At 46.0% G+C, this 20,211-nt stretch overlaps 2 protein-coding genes across 4 annotated transcripts in view; one reads left to right on the forward strand and one right to left on the reverse strand.

Annotated features, from left to right (window-relative positions):
- SCAND1 (SCAN domain containing 1) lies at positions 1-928 on the forward strand. The gene has a single exon (XM_014787495.2). The coding sequence runs from the start codon at positions 146-148 to the stop codon at positions 683-685; it is 540 nt and encodes a 179-aa protein (XP_014642981.1). The 5' UTR covers positions 1-145; the 3' UTR covers positions 686-928.
- A 1,057-nt stretch (positions 929-1,985) lies between these two features.
- PHF20 (PHD finger protein 20) overlaps positions 1,986-20,211 on the reverse strand; it is a 151,034-nt gene continuing 132,808 nt past the window's right edge. For all 3 annotated transcript variants that reach the window (XM_087445337.1, XM_087445335.1, XM_004430452.3), the window contains 4 exons: positions 17,625-17,820; positions 11,808-12,213; positions 9,835-10,018; positions 1,986-4,538 (listed from right to left, as the gene is read on the reverse strand). In XM_087445337.1, the coding sequence (XP_087301463.1) occupies positions 4,396-4,538; positions 9,835-10,018; positions 11,808-12,213; positions 17,625-17,820 (929 nt within the window). In that variant the 3' untranslated portion in view covers positions 1,986-4,395. The remainder of the gene's footprint in view (positions 4,539-9,834; positions 10,019-11,807; positions 12,214-17,624; positions 17,821-20,211) is intronic.

The following is a 20,211-nucleotide window of genomic DNA, read 5'->3' on the forward strand; positions in this document are numbered from 1 at the left end:
CTCTCGGCGCGCCCGTGTCCGCCCCCCGCGCGGTTGCGCCTGCTCTGCCCTTTAGCAGGACGTCTCCCTCGTCACCCCGCCCCCGCGCAGACGCAGTGCTGACCCAACAGCTGCGGGACAAAGGGTGACGTCCGGAGCCGGAGTCATGGCAGCGACCGAGCCGAGCTTGGCAGCTTCTGGGAGCCCCGCGCCGCCGCCAGAGAAAGAGGAAGGAGCCAGCCCGAGCTCAGGCCCGGAGTGTAACTCTGCGGGCTCCTCGTCGACCCTTGAGGCCCCACCGCCTGCCCCCGAGCCCTCCTGCCCCAACGCCGTGATCCCCGAAGCGATTCCTACGCCTCCCGCGGCGGGCGCCGCGGCCCTGGAGCTGGCCCTCGGGCCCGCACTCCTGCGCCCCGCGCCGCTTGCCGAAGCCGCTCCGCGCTCCCCTCCAGGCCCCGGCGGCTCCCGGCCCGGCCCGGAGACGTTCCGCCAGCGTTTCCGGCAGTTCCGCTACCAGGACGCGGCAGGCCCGCGGGAGGCATTTCGGCAGCTGCGGGAGCTCTCCCGCCAGTGGCTGCGGCCCGACATTCGCACGAAGGAGCAAATCGTGGAGATGCTGGTGCAGGAGCAGCTGCTCGCCATCCTGCCCGAGGCGGCGCGGGCCCGCCGGCTTCGCCGCCGCACCGATGTGCGCATCACCGGCTGAGCGGCGGAGCTGCGGGCGGCCCGGGCGCTCTCTGGACTGGAGCCACGATCGGGTCCGGGGGCCTGAGCCTGCCTCCCTACTCCGCGTTAACGGAAAACGAGTTTTGGCAGTTCCTGTAGACTGGTGTGTCCCTTCCGTTCGTCCCTTACTGGGTTTATTTTCCCGAGAAAATCAACCTCCTTTCTGGCCGGTGGCGAAACCAAGTTGGGAGCCCATGAGAATAAAGCCTTTGTTTCCTATTCACTTGGCCTTCCTTGGCTTTTGTGGGATCACTACGTGTTGACTAGGCCAAGGCCTCCACATTTGGGAAATTTTTCTCCTGCGCGCTCCCCAGGACCTCACTTGGATTTCCTTTGTTTAGTTAGAGTCTGTGTAATAAGGGTTCCAGCAGCCTGGGTTATGTATTCGCCCCTACCTCTCATTGGCTACAATCTGAGTTTGTTACCTGAAAAGATAGTGGTACGCCTTATTGGTGCTTGTGGGTTTCGGAATCGTGCAAATAGCTGGGTCTATTAGTGCTTACTTAACTGGTTATCTCTGTACTAATTGTGCTACCAACTTGCTCCACCAGCCTGCCCTTTGGGCACAAGTTTCTCAAAAGGCTCAAGCTGTAGGGCTATTTATAAGTGTTTTAGTGACAGAGATAGGTTAGTTCTTGTGAGTTCTGGTTTAAGATTCCACACTCGCCTCTCCTGCCTAGCCCAATTTTAGACCTCTAGAAGGGTTTAAGAAGCAGAACTGGTGTGAACTAATGGATAATTCACATTGCTGGAGTTAATATCTCTCTAACTGCCTCCTTTCATTTTATTAATAAGCATAATTGTTTAGAAAGGGAAGAAGGAATGTGGGAATAATAGGGAAGCTGTGCTATGAAATCTGCAAGTCTCTTCCTTGAGTCGTCTGTTCACCCAGGAAGGAGCTAATTGGGGTCCATAGGCAGTTTGGGTTGGTCTCTGAAGGGTCCTAATTGCAGGGGGGGCCATCTCTTAATATAAGGAAAGCAAAATCTGTCTTCCCTGCAGTGCTTTCAACAATCACAATCTAACAAGCCTGCAGCTCACACCACAAAGTATGAGCAAGTATGGGGTGGGGGCATTTTACTTTTGAATATTAAAGACACTTAAATGAATTCAGTATTTTGCATACGTTCTTGGGATTTAGGATTTTGAGCTTGAATCTGCCTCCCTGCAGAAGATAAATCTTTAGAATGTAAAAGAATGCTTCCTTTAAAAGGTAATGTTTATAAAAAAAATTAATGCTTATTAAAAATAGACAACTTTATAATAACGTGACTGAAACATAGCAACAAAAATGTTTTATTTTTTCCAAATACAGATACAGAAGTTTGCATGTTTTGCAAATATTGCTTCAAAGCAATATTTCTATATACAGCGCCTTCTGTTCTAATAGCGCGTAAACATAGATATGTATCCACAGTGCAATGTTGGCTCATCAAGGGTCCACCTTGCATACACTCCTCACTTAAACAAAATGATTAGTCAAACCAGAACTGTTTTTGTCAAGGCAATTTTTTATAGATGGGTAGTTTTTCTCAAAAGAAAACTTAGGTAGTGTATATATTTCTAAATGGTAACAGTAATATTTGCAAATAACAGTGTCCAGTGCTCCAACTTGGGGTTAATTCAACTTGACCCAGGAATTGGGGTGGAGCCCCTCAACATGGCTTTAAATTAGAGAAGCACACAGAGGTTATCAGAACTTGGAGTCATCTCTGCTTCCCTAAGGATAAAAGTCACAATGAGTGAAATGGGATTATTTCCTTTACAAAATTTAAACAATAAACCCAATAATGGCCACTTGGCAAAATTAGGGTAATTCAGTTTCTGCTTCCATCTTTTAAAAAGACATGAGATTGACTACATTAAAGTTACAGCTTCCCCAGATATGTTCGAATGTTATTTTCAGAAAAGAAAAATTAGTAATCTAATACAACAGTCATACCACACAGTTGTGGCTATAGAAAATAATCCTGTTTCTTCCCTTTTCAGACAAGCATCAGACAATTCTTATAATGTGGCTGTCTGATAAACTATGCAAAACATAGATGCCATGCACACTCCTTGAGCATTTCTTCCCACACCAGAAACACCAATATTAGCAATGGGAAACAGCCTCTTGTAGAGGAATTGCGTCAGCTTTATTACAGATGTCATAGCCACATGTATTCCCTCTGATGGATAAGCGATAGCAGGTCAACTTGCCCTAAATTCATTTTATATCAAATGGTGAACAAATCACTAGACAGAGTATTCCCTGAAACAGATCTTGGTACAGAGGCCTTCATGACCACAATGACCTGTGCCTTAAAGCTTAACCATTCGAAAGGTTGCTGGAGATACTGTCTTTGCTATTGAGATAATGGCTACTTCACGTTTACATAGTAAATATTTGCAGCATATAACATTACAGATTCATGAACCCATAATTAACTTGTGTTAATGGACAACTGTGCTTTGATTTTTGCCTTTAGTGATAAGAAAACTAAATGGTGAAACGGGTCACTCCTCAAAGCATGGAACATTTTCTTTAACTCGGCCTAGTAAGGAAAAACAAAACAATAGAGCAATTACACGGGGAACCGTAACCCGCGAGAGTAACAAATATTGTCTCAAAAGATACAAACTGTACCTGGACCTTAAGCAGCACAATCACCTTGATCTCACAAAATAATACAAACAGAAAATTTAAAGTGTTAAAGTATATTAAAACAATTCTGAAAATGCTGACTACTGAACACACACCCTTCAGGGAAGCAGAAAGCGGCACATGTAGAATCTGAAGTTTCCTTACAACAATATAAAATAAAGTAATTGCCCAAACCACATTCTTTGTAACAAATCTTTACAGTGAAAGAGTTCAAAATTTTAGGAAACACTTTTTGGACACTGAACAGAACTGGGGGGCTGTCAATATTAAGAAGTGGGTAGAAAATGCTGTCCTTTGGGCTCTAGACCCTGCCTGCTTCAGTGCGGAACTCCTCCTCGGTTCTTGTTACAGTGAGATTCTAGTTCCTCCGCAGGCTGTATGGGCTCTGCTACAAAAGACACAACCCGGCCAGCTCTGGGGTGAAAGCATACAAAACTTGTCCCCGGTACCATGAAGTCATGCAAGAGATGTGGTGAGAGAAGTGAAGAAGAGTCCTAAGGAGAAGGCAGGGTAGCCAAGGGCTCTGCTCCGTCCCAGCTTCCACAGATTGGTGAAGTCACAACATTCCCACAAAGCTGGAAAAATGAAAATGATGCTTGTTGCCTAAATCCATGCCACGCAGCAACCAGAAGGCTTGGCATGCGCCCCAACCTGACAGAAAAGTCAATTAAATAAGCTGCAAGTTGAATTTACAACTGTTTCCAACTAAACTTTTTTGGCTCTCATTCCATTTATCATCAGTGGCACGATTTCAAGTGAAGTTTGTGCAAAAAGACTCACTCTCCATTCAATGATGTGCACAGAAGGAGGGAATCTCAAGAGTCTATTTGCTACCTTCTTGGTAGGCTCTGAGATCAGAGTGCCCTGCCCTCCAGCAGCCAAAATGGCCTCTTTGTCCAATGTCCATCACACCCCCTGCCCAGATCCCTGAAGTCAGTCGGTGTCACGTGCATTCGGCATGCTAGGTTTATTTATTTAAATATGCGAAGCTCCTCCTGCAGGTGCCCCAGGATTGTGCCCCCATTAGTTTTGGGTGCCCAGTTTCATGTTGAGCAGCAGAGTGCAATCTGCTGCACCTTGCCCAGGTCCGTCAGCAGCTGCTTGATGCAATGCTTGAGCTGTGGAAGCCTGGCCAGCGGCTCCGGGGGCTCCAGTTCCCCAGTGTAGTCCAGCCAGCTCTCCAACACTGTAGGCAGAAGAGAGAGAAGACCCAGTGAGTTCTCAACACTTGATTTGCAAGAACATCAGCAAGAATTCCACCCTATCCCATCTGAGCACTCGGGGGGCAGGGAGGGAGGGCCATTTCAGGCAACATTGACTCATCACCCTCTCTACAAAGTATTACTGCTAGGACAAAGCTCAAGTGCTTTACAGCAGTGCAGTTCAATAGAACTTTCTGCGACAATGGAAATGGTCTTCATCTGTGTTTTCTAAAACAGTAGCCACTAGCCATGTGTAGCTACTGAGTACTTGAAACGTGGCTAGTGCAACTGAGGAACTGAATTTAAATTTTATTCAATTTTAACTAAATAGTCATACATAGCTAGTGACTACTGTGTTAGTGCAGCTCTAGCATCAAGAAGGCTTTGAAGGATCCACCTTTCTCAGTGTTACTGCCCAATCTTTATAAGGCTTTCCAATGTTGGAAATCAGAGAGCCTGGTGTTTTAGCCTCCTTTTAAGAAAAATGAGAATCTTAAGGGACTTGAAAAAGTCTATTTTCATTTTTTTTTGCTGATGAAGATTCGCCCTGAGCTAACATCTATTGCCAATCTTCCTCTTTTTTTTGCTTGAAGATTAGCCCTGAGCTAAGATCTGTGCCAGTCTTCCTCTATTTTGAAAATTTAATTTTATTTATTTTTTCCCCCAAAGCCCCAGTAGACAGTTGTATGTCATAGCTGCACATCCTTCTAGTTGCTGTATGTGGGACATGGCCTCAGCATGGCCGGAGAAGTGGTGCCTCGGTGCATGCCCGGGATCCGAACCCGGGTTGCCAGCAGCGGAGCGCGCGCACTTAACCGCTAAGCCACGGGGCCGGCCCATCTTCCTCTATTTTGTATGTGGGTCGCTGCCATAGCATGGCTGATGAGTGGTGTAGGTCTGTACCTGGGATCCAAACCCACGAACCCGGCCACCTAAGCGGAGCGCACCAAACTCAACCACTATGCCACAGGGCCAGACGCCACCCCCACCTTTTTTTTTTTTTTTGCTGAGAAAGATTTACCCTGAGCTAACATCTGTTGCCAATCTTCCTCTATTTTTATATGTGGGTTGCTGCAACAGCATGGCTGATGAGCGGTGTAGGTCCATGCTCAGGATCCAAACCTGCAAACCTGGGCCGCTGAAGCGGCGCATGCCGAACTTAACCACTAGGCCTCAGGCCTGGCCCTGAAAAAGTCTCTTTTTATCACCACAAATTCTGATTTGCTTCACATTCATTCCTATCATCAGTAGCACAGAATACTCTGATTTTATTTTCTCTAAGTATTTAATGTAAGATGTCTAGGTACTAACACACTTGATTACAATTAGTTCAATATTTAAAAGGCTGTCTTGCTCCCAAGAACAGGGATTTCTCTATAAGAAAGATGCTTGTTCTTCCCCAAGCCACTCCCTGAAGCTCTGGCATTTGGGAAGAGGCCATCTTGGAACCTTGCATCTTTGACAAGAGCCAGCCCCTCCAGGTAGGCCCTGTGCTTACCCTAGCCTGCCTGTAGATTTTCTAGTTCATGCACCAACCTGCACAGAGCACCTTCTGGACCCTGGAGGCAGAGATGCAGAAAGAGAAAGACCCACCCAGTGCCTGTTCCTCAAGCAGCTTGACGCCTCATACACAATCCTGTCCCCTCCTCAGACCCAGCCCTCCACCTTAAATCTGGTCCCTGTGTTACGGGTGCCATGCTATCACATGCTGTCCTCCTTTGGAGTACCTACCCTGGTTTGTAATTATATATAATGGGATGATTTCATTAACATCTGTTTCTACCACAAGACCAAGCTCCATGAGGGCAGAGGCCGAGTCTGCCTTGCTAACCATTACATCCCTAATACTCAATTGTGCCTGGAACACAGTAGGCACTCAACAAAGGCACTGAGAGAATGTGGGAATGGCCTAGCAAAATGCCCCACTGACGGCTTGGGCTCTGCAGAGCTTACCTTTCCCCCTCAATCAGATTTCTTGTTCGTATTTACAGGTTCCAAGGAGGAAGAACCTTCCCTCTTCCTGATCCCAACAAGTACAAGGGCTTGAAAACAAGAAAAATAAGACTGCCTTCTCAGACCTGAACTTGAAAACCAAGAGTAAAGGATCAAAGTCACATAGGAGTGACTAGTGACCTCCTGAGCAATAAAAACTCTATAGTGACCAGTTTCAATACATTAGTAAGTCTTAAAAACAAAACAAAAACTAGAAGGAGATAGGGGACTGCTCAGCAAAAGGGCACAAGAATAAATGGAGAAAAGACCTGAAGCCAATGCTGGACGAGCTCATCTGAGTGAGTCTGAAGAAGAGGCAGTCAGGGCTGGCTGGGTCAGTTCCAGCAGAAAGAGATGTCAGTGAGTCCATCCTTGGCAAGATGATCCTACAATTGCTGAAAGGCGCCCTCTTAAGGTCACTGTAACTACCTCAGATCTGGTTCTAGGCTCACAAAGACACCCCTCGACACTGTGGTGACCCAGGAGGCTTGCACAGGGAGAAAGAGCACCAGTGCGCAGACCAGAAGAGTCCAGGCCACTCAACAGTCTCTGAGCTCAGTTAAGAGGAATGTTTGGAGCCCCTAAAGTGGAAGCCTTCTCTCTAGATCTGCCAGGCTGAAGACCAGACCCAGAACTGTGGGAGCCAACAGCATCTCCTCTGGACCCCAGCATCTAGCAGGCCAGCCTTCTCTCCGTACCATGTGCTGGGCCATCACCCCAAGTTTCTCTTTTAAGGAAGCTCAACAGCTTCTCAGCAGTAAAATGATTGTAAGCAAGGCAGAAGGTTATAAAGGTAAAGTTCCATTTCAAATACACTCTCCCAGACCTTCTGGATAGAGGCCAGTGCTAAGGTAACTGTTTGTCTTTTTTTTTGTGAGGAAGATCAGCCCTGAGCTAATATCTGATGCCAATCCTCCTCTTTTTTGCTGAGGAAGATTGGCCCTGCGCCAATCGGATATTAATCCGTGCCCATCTTCCCCTACTTTATAGGGGATGCCGCCACAGCATGGCTTGACAAGCAGTGCGTCGGTGCACGCCCGGGATCCAAACCCGCGAACCCCGGACCACTGTAGCAGAGCGCGCACACTTAACCACTGCGCCACTGGGCCGGCACCAATAACTTTTCTTGTTAAAATAATATTCCTATTGCTAAAAGATCCAATATTTTCGTGGTCATTAAACATCTTTTGTCTTTTATGATATTGTTCACACAGCTAAATAAATTCTTAAATAATGGTTAATATTAAAACATTTTAAAAAGTATATATATTTGTCAATATAATAGCTTACTAACCTTTTTTAAAAAGGAATATTGTATTCAAATTCCTGTAAAAGCTGAGCTTAGCTTGATGGTATTCAGATGAAATGAAGAGACTTCACTCCCTACTATAGTAGAAATAAAATGGGATTCTGACTAATCTTAATTAAATACAATGCAAAAGTCTCTTTACCTGAATAAAATCTTTAAACTTTATAATTGATTTTCATGGTTCCTTGGTAACCTCTCAGGGCCTGGAGTATTAGAACACGAACAGAGTATGTGGTCCCAAATCAGTGGGACACATAAGAAGTCCTCTGGAAGGTCAGAGAAGGGAGCACAAGTTTATCATCCTCACCACACTGCCCACTCAGTGAGCCCAGGGCTGGAGCAGCCCAAGCTGGGTGATTGGCGGGGGCGGGGTGCCGGGGGCACAAAGCAGTGTGTTAGAAGTAGGTAGGGTCTGACTTCTGCCCTAAGGACAGGTTCCTTTGGCAACAACAGAACATTCACCCTGTTTCCATGGTGCTAAGCCTCAGGGACCCAGGGCCACTCCTACTGGCATTCTCTCAAAAATCTACAATTTTCAGTCTGGCATTGAACCTCTCTCAGCTCGATAACAGTAGAGTTTTCACAGACAGTGGCATCAGTTACAATTCTAAGGAGCCCAAGGAAACCTTTCAGGAGTAAAAGAGCGACAGCAACACTCCCCCTTCCAGAAATGCCCTCACAATGGACCCTGAATTAGCCTCCCATTCCCAGTTCCTCAGGTTTGCCTCAGGGGCAGGACGTAAACTTGAGGGCCTATAGGTCTCTCTTTCTCACTGTCCTCCAACAGGGCAATCCCTTTCCAGTGGAGCCAGTCATCTTATCATCTACCCCGAGTCACCCCCTCTCCAGCAGAAAATGTCACTCTCTTCAAGGCTCCACTTCAGTCCCAGGAGTCCCAGGAAGCCTTCATGTTATTGCTTCCCCTGGCATGGCCTCAGCCATACAAACTTCCTGACCACACCTCATGACCCTAGCTTGTGTAACACATGGCATTTTTCTGAATTATTTCATCTAAGTATGTTTTATAGCCCCAATTACAGTAATAATAGCCTGACTGTACTCACAATCCTCACACATCAAACAAAACATTTATTTCTTAATTGGGCTCCATGTTAAAGATGAAAACAGGGGCCGGCCCAGTGGTGTAGTGGTTAAGATCAGTGTGCTCCACTTTGGCGGCCCGGGGTTCACGGGTTCAGATCCCAGGTGTGGACCCACACCACTCATCAAGACGTGCTGTGGCGGAGACTCACCACGAAATAGAGGAAGATGGGCACAGATGTTAGCTCAGGGCCAACCTTCCTCACCAAAAAAAAAAAAAAAAAAGATGAAAACAAATAATCAGGAAATAAGTGAACAATCAAGAAGGAATTTTGTCTTCAAAAACCAAACTGGCAACTTCCTGGGGATCAAAAAACACTGAACTTGATCATGTTCATCATCACAAATTCAGTCCTCCAGGCCCATCTGTTAGCACTAACATCTGGGAGAAATACTCAGGGGCTACACAAATGACTCAGTCAAGTTCTTAAATCTCTACTGATAAAGAGGAGAAGCCTTCATTTTAGATTTTACCAAAGGCTAAGATAAAAGTTTTTTCAGAGAATCCTCAGACATCCTAAAAACTCAATTAAGTCAAAGTTTCAATTCCCCACAGAACTTGGTTAGTTGAGATTTGCTCAGATCACACATTGCCTGCAAGCAGAGTCCAGTTGCTTTCCTGCACATTCTCCTTGCAGAAGGGACTGGGCAAGAGAGGCAGGACCCCTGACATCACACAGGCCTTAGAAGTGTCCGATAAATACTAAAAGTGAGGCTTGCCCATCTAGAGGGGAGAATGGAGGTGAGTAAGACTGAAAAGAAGAGGAGGCAAAAATATAGCTATCCCTGCAGAGCTAGATTGGCGGTTCAGAAAGCAGCTCATCCAGGCAGGCTCACAGTGCCTGCCAACAGGCAGGGAGCCAAGGAAGGAGCCCTACCATCAAGCTCCTTCTCAATGGAGTCCATCCTGTGGGTGACTTCGTCCTGAAGAGATTCCACGTGGGTCAGCAGGTTGAACTGCCACTGATGCTGGGTGCTCAGCAGCCCCTCTCCGCCTCTGTCCAGCAGCTTCCGAGCAGGGGCTTCCTCTGGTAGGACCTTTTTGGAGACATATTCCCTCACCTGGAGGTGCAACAGCATTTAAGTTACTGAGTGGAGACAGCTCCCAGCCCCTTCTCCAACCAGCCACCTGAAAAATCAGTTGCAGTTTGAACATTCCAAATCTCCATCTCTCTCTCCTCCTTCTCTCTTGGACACTGAGCAGAAGAGTGCCTGCTGTAGCCATCGTGACCGCCTCAGGGCAGCACAGACCTCTGGCTCAGAGGGCCTCACAGCTGCCTCCCAGTGGAGTGACTCGCCCAATGCCCTAGGCCTGAAGTAGGCCTCAGAGAATGGCTTCCAGAGCCCTGAGATCAGAGTATAGCAGGGTGAGTGTAGACAACGGTTAGCATATGGGAGTCAGACAAGCTAGTTTGAAGTCCTAGGTCCGTGTCTTGCTGAACATGTGAACTTGGATGAGTTACTTCACCTCTCTGAGCCTCTGTTCCCACATGGGAAAGATGGAAGTAGTAAAACCTACTTTAAAGTTTCCTCATCCTCATTTCATGAGGATGAAATAGGATACGGTCTATAAAACACAGTACCAGCCTACGGTCAGCCTGCCATCAATGAAAGAGATTTATAATCCTGACTGCCTTGTTTAGGCCCAGTATTTCCTGATTTTTTTATTATGTGCCAGATGCCTCTAGGAAATCTGCCTAGTCTGCAGGATCACAAACCTTTTCTGGAGTTTGTGATCTCAACCTTTCATTCATTCATTTGAAATGAAATAGATCCTAGCTAGTATTTATTTAGAGGTTACTATGTGCAAAGCCATGTGCTGAGAGCTTTTCACAGATATGTTGCACAATAACTGAGAGGGCACTGTCACTCACCCATTCTACAGGTGGGGGAGGAGACACGTCTGAGGAAGTGAAGGGACCCACTCAGAATCGGATAACAAGTCGCTGAGCCTAGACTTGAAACTGGATCTGTCTCCAAAGACTGTGTCTTTACCAGCCTTGCCCAGCACTGTTTAGACACTGGCAAGGGCACAGATGAATGAGGTAACAATGCCCACCTTGAGGGACTTATAATCTAGAACGCTCCCTCTTGGCAATATGCAGCAACGTATTTAATGCTGGTGATCCCAACCTATAGGGTGAAGTCTGTGAAAGTAAGGATGACAAGAGTGGAGAAGCTCTCAAATCACACCAAGCCTCACTGACAACTGAGGACAGGGCAGAAGGAGACCAGGAACAGTTAAAGATGACAATATTGGCAAGAGGATGACACAAGGGGCTCCAGAAGAGAATGACTTGAATAACAAAAAATTGAGAGTAGCTCTTGTGAAAACTGATGAAACCAGCAAATATTTTGACAAAACGAACTGTTCTTATGTCAGGGCTGCGAAGTTAAAAGCCAAAGTAAAGCTATCATAGAATTGTATTGAAAAACTTATGCCCAACAAAACACTTGACTCATTCTTTGCTCATGCTAAGAATTAGCACCTAAATGCAATTATAATGTAAATTGCATTAAAGAAAAAAACTCATTTTCCTAACTTAGTTTCATTTATTGTCAAGTTCCAATCAAACCTTTCCTCCTTGCTACTTCCCACCTCTCCACCCCCACACCCATTGACTATGCCACTTCATGGGCATTTCCCAGAACCGATGGTCTTTGGCTTAAGTGGGCTCTCCTGACTGCACCCATTTTAATCAAAACACATCTATGATAAGCAAATTTAAATACAATTTTACAATAAATACAATTTTATAATAAACATATCCCACTGAACATTTAACCCGAGGAGGAGAACTTACAAGCACTCAAACAGTGAATTAAGAACAAGTACGAGCGAGCCACATACCTTTGGGGAGCTAGGTTTGGGGTCACCGTCCCCCCTGCTCCTGTCTTGGTCTAGAGGCCAGCCTAGGCGTGGAGAGAGGGAATCGTCACCATTCTCATGAATTGGGTTGACTGCTTCATCGAGGGCAGAGCCCCGAGTCTCCACCACTAGCTTCTGCTCCACAGCAGGGTAATAGGCGCGGGGCTTCTGGTAGCAGTGCTCGCTGGTGATATACGACTCCTCCACAGACCGGGGCAAGGGCAGGGACGGGGGCTTCTCCACAACCCCGTTCAAAGTTCTATAGCTTGGGGCTTCCTCCTTGCTCTTGGCTTCAGTGACATGGATGTGTTTGGAATGAGATCTCCCCTCCCCTGAGTGCTGTTTCCAAGGCTGACACCACAGCTGCAGATCAGGATGCTCCCTGCTTCTGTTGGGAGGGCAAACATGGAAAGGGCTTTGTAGTAACTGGGATCACTGCAGGGGCTTCTCAGTTCCCAAACACTCTCCCAAAAGGGAGAAGAGCTCCCACCTGGGCTATCTGGCTACAAACCACCATTTGCCAAGCAAGAGGCAATGTTAAATCCGCAGCCATCTCTGAGGAGACCACTTCCAGGCAAGCTCCTACTGTGTATACCAGCAGTAAGTGGGAATGGACTTGCAGTCTTTCAACTTAGCTGCTGATTAGCATTGCAACTGGGATGAGTCACCCAACCAGCCTCCTTCCCACTTCCTCCTCTGCAAAACTGGGCTAATCATCTGTCTGCCACGAGCAATGAGTGTGATAAAGATTTAGTGAATTTTGTTTTTTGAGGAAGATCAGCCCTGAGCTAACATCCATGCTAATCCTCCTCTTTTTGCTGAGGAAGACCGGCTCTGAGTTAACGTCTATTGCCAATCCTGCTCTTTTTTTTTCCCCAAAGCCCCAGTAGATAGTTGTATGTCATAGTTGCACATCCTACTAGTTGCTGTATGTGGGAGGCGGCCTCAGCATGGCCGGACAAGTGGTGTGTCGGTGTGCGCCCGGGATCCGAGCCCGGGCCGCCAGTAGTGGAGCACGCGCACTTAACTGCTAAGCCACAGGGCCGGCCCAAGATTTAGTGAATTAATCTGAATGGAAGTACTTTGTTGGTGGTAAAGTGCTCTTCAATCAAATGTGACTTACTAAAAATAACCTTAACTTATTAATAAACAGTCATGATAATCCTGGCATGCAATGGCACTCAATTATAAAAACACAATGATGACCCAGGGGGGAAAAAATCAAAAGTCATCTATGTATAGGCCATTAATAATAAAGTTTTTAAAAATTCTTCTAAAATCTATTCTCACCATTCAAAGAGAAATGTTTATTAAAGAACAAGGATTCTGATCCTTTTTTGGGCCACAGACTCCTCTGAAAATCTGCTGAAAGCTCTGCCTACATGTATGTGCACATAAAACTCTGCATATGACTTTAGAGTTTCCCAAAATCATTCACTGTTTGAGTTTTGACCCAATAGAGGGTCATTAACTTAACCTATTGGATCATATCCAATTGTAAAAAAGGAAAAATAGAATAAAAAATATCAGAGTGCACCATTCTAAGTAAGAGTAGGTGTTTTGTGAAATTTTAGTTTCAGTTTTATATGTGTGAGTGATATAAAATGTATTTATTACTGTGGGATATATATATTTTTAGGTTTGAAAGCCACTACTCTAGATAAATTTCACCTTTTTTCTCTTCTTTACCACCTAGAACTTCCATTATAACCTCTGATCATTAAACGAAAGGAAGGAAGAAAGGAAAGAAGGGAGGGAGGGAGGAAGAAAAATAGTGGACTTCTGCAGTAAGGTCCGTGGGCTCCCAGCACTTCCTAGCTGGGAGGGCAGTGCCCTCCAGGGGGTGTTTGGAAACAAGTGGGAGGAGAGACAGGAGCTACTCACACGCGGTTCACAGATGTGTAGAAATGTGTGGGGGCCTTTCTGATTGTCACAATGATGAGGAGTACTACTGGCACTTAGTTCACAGAATCCAGGGATGCTAAACATCCTATAATGCTCAGGACAATCCCACACAAAGAAGAATTATCCCACAGTATAATTGTCAAGAATAACTTCCCAGCCCCTAATTGAGAAACTCCAAAACCAGATCAGCAGGAAAGCACAAGCTTAACCTAACCAGTAACTCTCATGTATGGGTACCCTCCACACTCAACTGAAGCATTCTTGCAGAAATAGAATAGGCCATAAATATGAAGGCATGGAGTGATCTTACGGAACCTAAAATTCTGTTCCCAAGGAGCTGCAATTATCCCTTGTCAGCTCTCCCACTCCAACAATCCCCAAACCATTCCTATCTGCTGGAGGAGGAGAAGAAACAACCAGCATCAAGGCAGCCTGGGTCCTGGGCCATCTCCAACAGGGTATCACAGCCTGTCCGGGAATCCAAGACCCCAGTCACACCTCTGAAATCATAATTGCATCGGGAAAATGGGAGTCACTGTTAACTTTCAAGTCTACTGTAGTCTGAAATCTCTTAACATAAGGCACAGTATGGATCTCCTCTTGCATGAAAATCACGAAAGGGGCCAGCCCAGTGGCGTAGTGGTTAAGTTCACGCACTCCGCTTTGGCGGCCCGGGGTTTGAGGGTTTGGATCCCGGGCGCAGACCAACGCACCACTTGTCAAGCCATGCTGTGGCAGCGTCCCATATAAAATAGAGGAAAATGGGCACGGATGTTAGCCTAGGGCCAAGTGTCGGGGACGGGGGTGGGGAGAGGGAGAGGGAGAGGGAGAGAGGGAGAGAGGGGGAGAGGTAGAGAGAGGGAGAGGGAGGGGGAGAGAGAGAGAGAGAGAGAAAGAAAATCATGAAAGTCTTTACATTTTCCCTCTTATAATTTCTGCCCTCCCAGCTAGGATCTGAAACCCAGCTACTACTCCACACAAAGATGACCCTGGCCTTTCCTTGTAAGCCCTGTCAATCATGAAAAAAGTATGTACAAGATATGTATGCTACTTTTTAAATGACAACAGATGCTCTGAAGTTACTTACTCCCAGTTTTATTGTTCAGTTTTGAAAAGAAATCCACCAGGCCACTTAGGAACAATATTTCTGAGAATGAAGACCCAGAGCCTGTGACAGCAGAGGCTACCCATGTGTACAGAGACATACTGGGACCACCTCCCCCCTCCCAGGATCTTTTCTCCATGGATAATGACTAACAAGATCTCTCTATACCTTCTTCTGAATTGTTAGAAGTCAGATTTAATTCCAGTACAAAGTCACTGCTATAAAGACAAAGGATCTAAAACAGGGATTCAGAAGGGACAGGGTTCCAGAATATGGGACAGGGCCAGGAGCACTGGCATTTCAGTAAGAAGAAAGAGAACACCATCTGATAGAATCCTCAAATGAAAGGAAACATAGCAAAGTTTACAATCAGGAGCACCACCTGAGGTTTCCAGGCCCTCACATGGACCATCTTCTACCCACTTCGATTTCTGGAATCTCGTTAAGAAGAAATTCATTTGGTATATATGGTGTAAAGCTTTCTGATTTTATGAAATGTGAGGGAATAGCTTGTCTCTGACATCCTATCCAGGCCTGTCACTTGATTCAATCAACGTCAACAGATTCTGTTACAGTGACAGCTGATGTCCCCCAGCAAGTAGCCTCCCTGTCTCCTGTACCCACCTCCACCCTCACTCCTGAGCTTGAGCAGGGCACACAGCTAGCCTCCCCTGAAGTTAGGTGTGTCCATGAAACTGCTTGTTCTTCCCTTTTTCTCTTTTTCCCCACCTGGGGGCTGGGACAGAGCTGAGCTACAGGTGAGACTGCTCTGACCATGCAGATGAGGGTACCCCAATGGAATGCCAGAGGAATAAGACAGAAGGAACCCAAGTCCCTAAGTCCACAAACGGAATCCCGCAGAAAGGCCACCTACCTGGCCTGGACCCCTGCCTAGCCCTGGACCATTCATTATGTGATAAAGAAAATTCTGTTTTGGTTTAGCCTCTATTTTTGGGGTCTTTGTTATAGCAGCTTAGGTTTTACTCAAACCAATATATACCCTTGCTGAATACACCTTGCTCAGCCACTCCTTGTCATGCCAGTACTTGAAGCCAGGCCTCTGTGCACCAGAATGCAAGAGAAAGCAGACTCCAATTCTGCCATCCCAGGACTGACATTCTGCCCGATGCCAAGAGGCCTCCAGCACTAATCAGCACAAATGAAAGGAACTTTCTCGGGGAGTGGCCTGTCATGTCTAACTCACTTGTGGCACTGGCTTCTCATTGTTGATGACAACTAAAATGGCATCCTATGGGCAGGCTCATGGGAGAACTTAAGGAGAGATTTTTACAGAAGAGAAGCTGTCCCTGCCATAGACTGTGCTAACACCAAAAGAAAATTCATGGAACCACCAAGGAGAGGCGGTTAGAAAGGTTACAACAAGTACTTGACGGGAGCCAGGACTGGAGTTCTAGACCTGGCTCTACCCCTGGAAACCATGGGACAGTAGCTGCCCCACTCAAGGCCTCAGTTGCCCTACTTGGTAAAGTGGGGATAGGTTATAAAAGCCAACAGAACCCAGTAAGAGGCAAAGTCTTTCTAAGCTTACATGAACTTAGGTCATCTGACACACAGAATGCAACCACAGAAGGAAATTCACACTCAATCTCACTCCTCAAGCTTCTGCCCATTAAAAGGCCAAAGTCCAGCTCCCAAAGGCCTAAAACTTTTCTGTATGAGAGCAAACCATCAAGAGACATACTTAATGAGCAACCACTATGCTGGACAGCAGGCCTGCCAACAGTATCTCTTCCAGCAGTTTTCAATTTTACTTTGTTTGCCAATCAAGGATGTTTAGGATGAATGGATAAACAAAACGTGGTATTACATAAAACAAAATATTATTCAGCCTTAAAAAGGAAGAAATTCTGGGGCCGGCCCAGTGGCGCAAGCAGTTGAGTACGCACGCTCCGCCGTGGTGGCCCGGGGTTTGCCGGTTCAGATCCCGGGCGCACACCGACGCACTGCTTGGCAAGCCATGCTGTGGCGGTGTCCCATATAAAGTAGAGGAAGACAGGCACAGATGTTAGCCCAGGGCCTGTCTTCCTCAGCAAAAAAAGAGGAGGATTGGCAGATGTTAGCACAGGGCTGATCTCCTCAACAAAATAAAAAAAAAAAAGGGAGAAATTCTGACACATTTAATACAGATGAACCTTGAGGACATTATGCTAAGAGAAATAAGCCAGTCACAAAAAGACAAATACTGTAGGATCTCATTTATATGAGGTACCCAGAGTAGTCAAATTCATGGAGAAAAAGTAGAATGGTGGTTGCCAGGGACTGGGGGGAGGGGAAACGGAGAGTTGTTGTTTAATGGGTAGAGTTTCAGTTCTGCAAGATGAAAAGAGTTCTAGAGATTGGTTGCACAGCAAGGTGAATGTACTTAACATTACTGAACTGTACACCTAAAAATGGTTGATAGTAAATTTTATATTACGTATATTTTACCACAATTGTTTTAAAAACCTCTGAACTGTACACCATAACAAAAAACAAACTAAACTATGAATACATATACCATATCTTGATTATGGTGGTGGCTGCAAGGGTGTAGACATTTGTCAAAACTCAACAGACACTTGAAATGGGTGAACTTAATTATGTGTAAATTATACCCAAATAAAGTTGATTTTTAAAAAAGAATATTTATCATCTGAGAATTTTTAGTAAAGGTCTCAAACTCATCTGTTTTATCATTGATTTTATGGTTTTCTAATTTCTCAAATTTATCCTGCCCCCACACCATGCCAAATCAGACTCCTCCCCAAAGCTGCAGGTGCCACACTTACTGCAAGATGCTCATCTTGAGCTGCAGGCCATGCAGAACCTCGATCACTCTCTGTACATCACCGAGAAGCTGGTGGGTGGCTACAATCTTCTTGGCATTCTGGTGGGAGTAGTTCTCTTCTAAAAATGCCAGACCATGCATATGTCCCTTGCTCAACCACTCCTTGTCATACCAGTACTTGAAGCCAGGCCTCTGACCTAAAGCAATGACAATGAGAGAGTTAATACTTGGCCTGAAGGAAACCCAGACCATTTCACCTTTGCATAATTATCACACAAACTATTGGAAGGATGGATTGGTATGTTCAATGTGTTCATTTATTCATCCAATATACATTTACTTGGTACCTACTATATTCTGGGCTCTTTATTGGGTGTTGGGGCATGTAAATTTCCTAATTTTCTGGAATGGCCAGAGGTGAAGTGGGAACCTGGATATCTCTTTTTTTTGTTTGTTTTGTGAGGAAGATCAGCCCTGAGCTAACATCCATGCTAATCCTCCTCTTTTTGCTGAGGAAGACCGGCTCTGAGCTAACATCTATCGCCAATCCTCCTCCTTTTTCTCCCCAAAGCCCCAGTAGATAGTTGTATGTCATAGCTGCACATCCTTCTTAGTTGCTGTATGCGGGACGCGGCCTCAGCATGGCTGGAGAAGCGGTGCATAGGTGCGCGCCTGGAATCCGAACCCGGGCCGCCGGTAGCAGAACGCACGTACTTAACCGCTAAGCCACGGGCCGGCCCCTGGATATCTCTTTAAATTTAAATCACATCATTCCCTCTCCTACTCACATCCTTCAATGACTTCCTATTGTGCACAGAAGAAAACCCAAAGCCCTAACTCTGGCCTAATGAGGCCTGTAGGACCTGGCTCCTTCCTGCCCTTCTCGTCCCACTCTTAGAGCGGCCTCCTTTCAGTTTCCGGAACACATCCACTTCTTTCTGGTCTCAAGATCTCTGCTTTAGCACTTTCTCTGTCTGGAGCACTATTCCCCAAGACCTCTGCAGGACTGGCTCCTTAACACCTCCGCAGAGAAGCCTTTTGTTACCTCCCAAAGTAAGATAGCCTCTTCAGGGCCTCCTAGTCGTTTCCTATGCAGTTGCTTTTTCCCCTCAAAGCACTCATCCCTCTCTAATGTGTTTATTTGACTTACTTTGACATCGGTTTCTGGCCCCAACCCCACTAAGAGCCAGAAGAATAGGAACCATCTTGTTCATGGCTATATCTCCAGTGTCTTGCAAAAGGCATCTTGAATGGATTTATCAAATGGAAAGAAGCCCCAAGTCCCCTTCCAACTGTCACCTATCACCTAACTAAATAGATGGTCAGGTCCTCTCCCTTCTCTAGACCTCCATTTCCTGTCTGTTATAATGACAGATGAACTGGATGGCTTCAGTGGTCTTGTTCATTACAGGGATCTTTAGGAAGGAGTGAAAAAACAACTCCATGTGACTTGGCAGCATTTCTTGCTCCAAAAGCCCAGGGGACAGCTTTCAATCAGACTGTTGTTCACCTCCCCATATCTATAACAACCCTGAAATAACCCACATAATCCCTATCAAGGTCCTTGGGCTCTTTCTGGCTTTACTAAGACACATGGTGGCAAATTTTGTTAGGTTAAACTTCTGGCCCAAGACACTGCGGAGTCAAAACAGTCTATAAATGTGACAGACACAGAGTGCTCAATTCAAGGAGGAGGCTATTTACAGTCTTGGCAATTAAGAGTTGGAAAAGTTCAGACAGTGCACAGGAATTGATGAAGACGGTGTGTATGATTTGTAAAAAGGGAAAAGTGAAGGGAAAGAGTGAGAGACAATAAAGTAGACAAAAGAGATTTTTAAACGCTGCCCTAAGGAGCCCTCAGGAGTATGTGTGGCATCTCAGAGGCAGCTGCTGCAGGAGTGGCCAGAGCAGCACCAACTTGTTTTAACACTTTTTTTTTTTTTTTTTTTTTTTCCCCCCAAAGCCCCAGTAGATAGTTGTATGTCATAGTTGCACATCCTTCTAGTTGCTGTATGTGGGACTCGGCCTCAGCATGGCCGGAGAAGCGGTGCATCGGTGCGCGCCCGGGATCCGAACCCAGGCCGCCAGCAGTGGAGCGCGCACACTTAACCGCTAAGCCATGGGCCGGCCCAACACCAACTTGTTTTACAAGACAAAGGTCAGAGGCACTGGTTCTCATCTCCTGTCTGGCACTCACTGGCTAAGTGATCTTAGCCCAGTCATGTCCCTTCTGGGCCTGTATTTATTTGCTCACTTATCAAATGTCAGGGCTGAACCTAAGTGGTCTCTGAGATCCTGTCCATCAATAATATTCTAGAACTCATAGACTAATCTCCTGACCATATTCTTTCCTTGGGATAAAGGGACAAACCAAGGCAGACTCCTCTCCATCTATGGACTAATCTAGCACAAGGAGACACAGTGTCACAACAGAGGTCATCAGGGCCCCAAGGGGATCTACCTGCAGGAAAACGAACTGTGGTGGCCAGCCTCTCCCTACACAACCAACAAAATCAACCGATTTGGCCCCACAAGCCAGTTCTAATTCCAATTTGCTTTATGAGATTAGGAAAGTCATTCTTATCTCT

The sequence above is a fragment of the Ceratotherium simum genome, chromosome 21, assembly GCF_057802395.1.
Source record: "Ceratotherium simum simum isolate JZ-2026a chromosome 21, ASM5780239v1, whole genome shotgun sequence".
Lineage (NCBI taxonomy): Eukaryota > Metazoa > Chordata > Mammalia > Perissodactyla > Rhinocerotidae > Ceratotherium > Ceratotherium simum.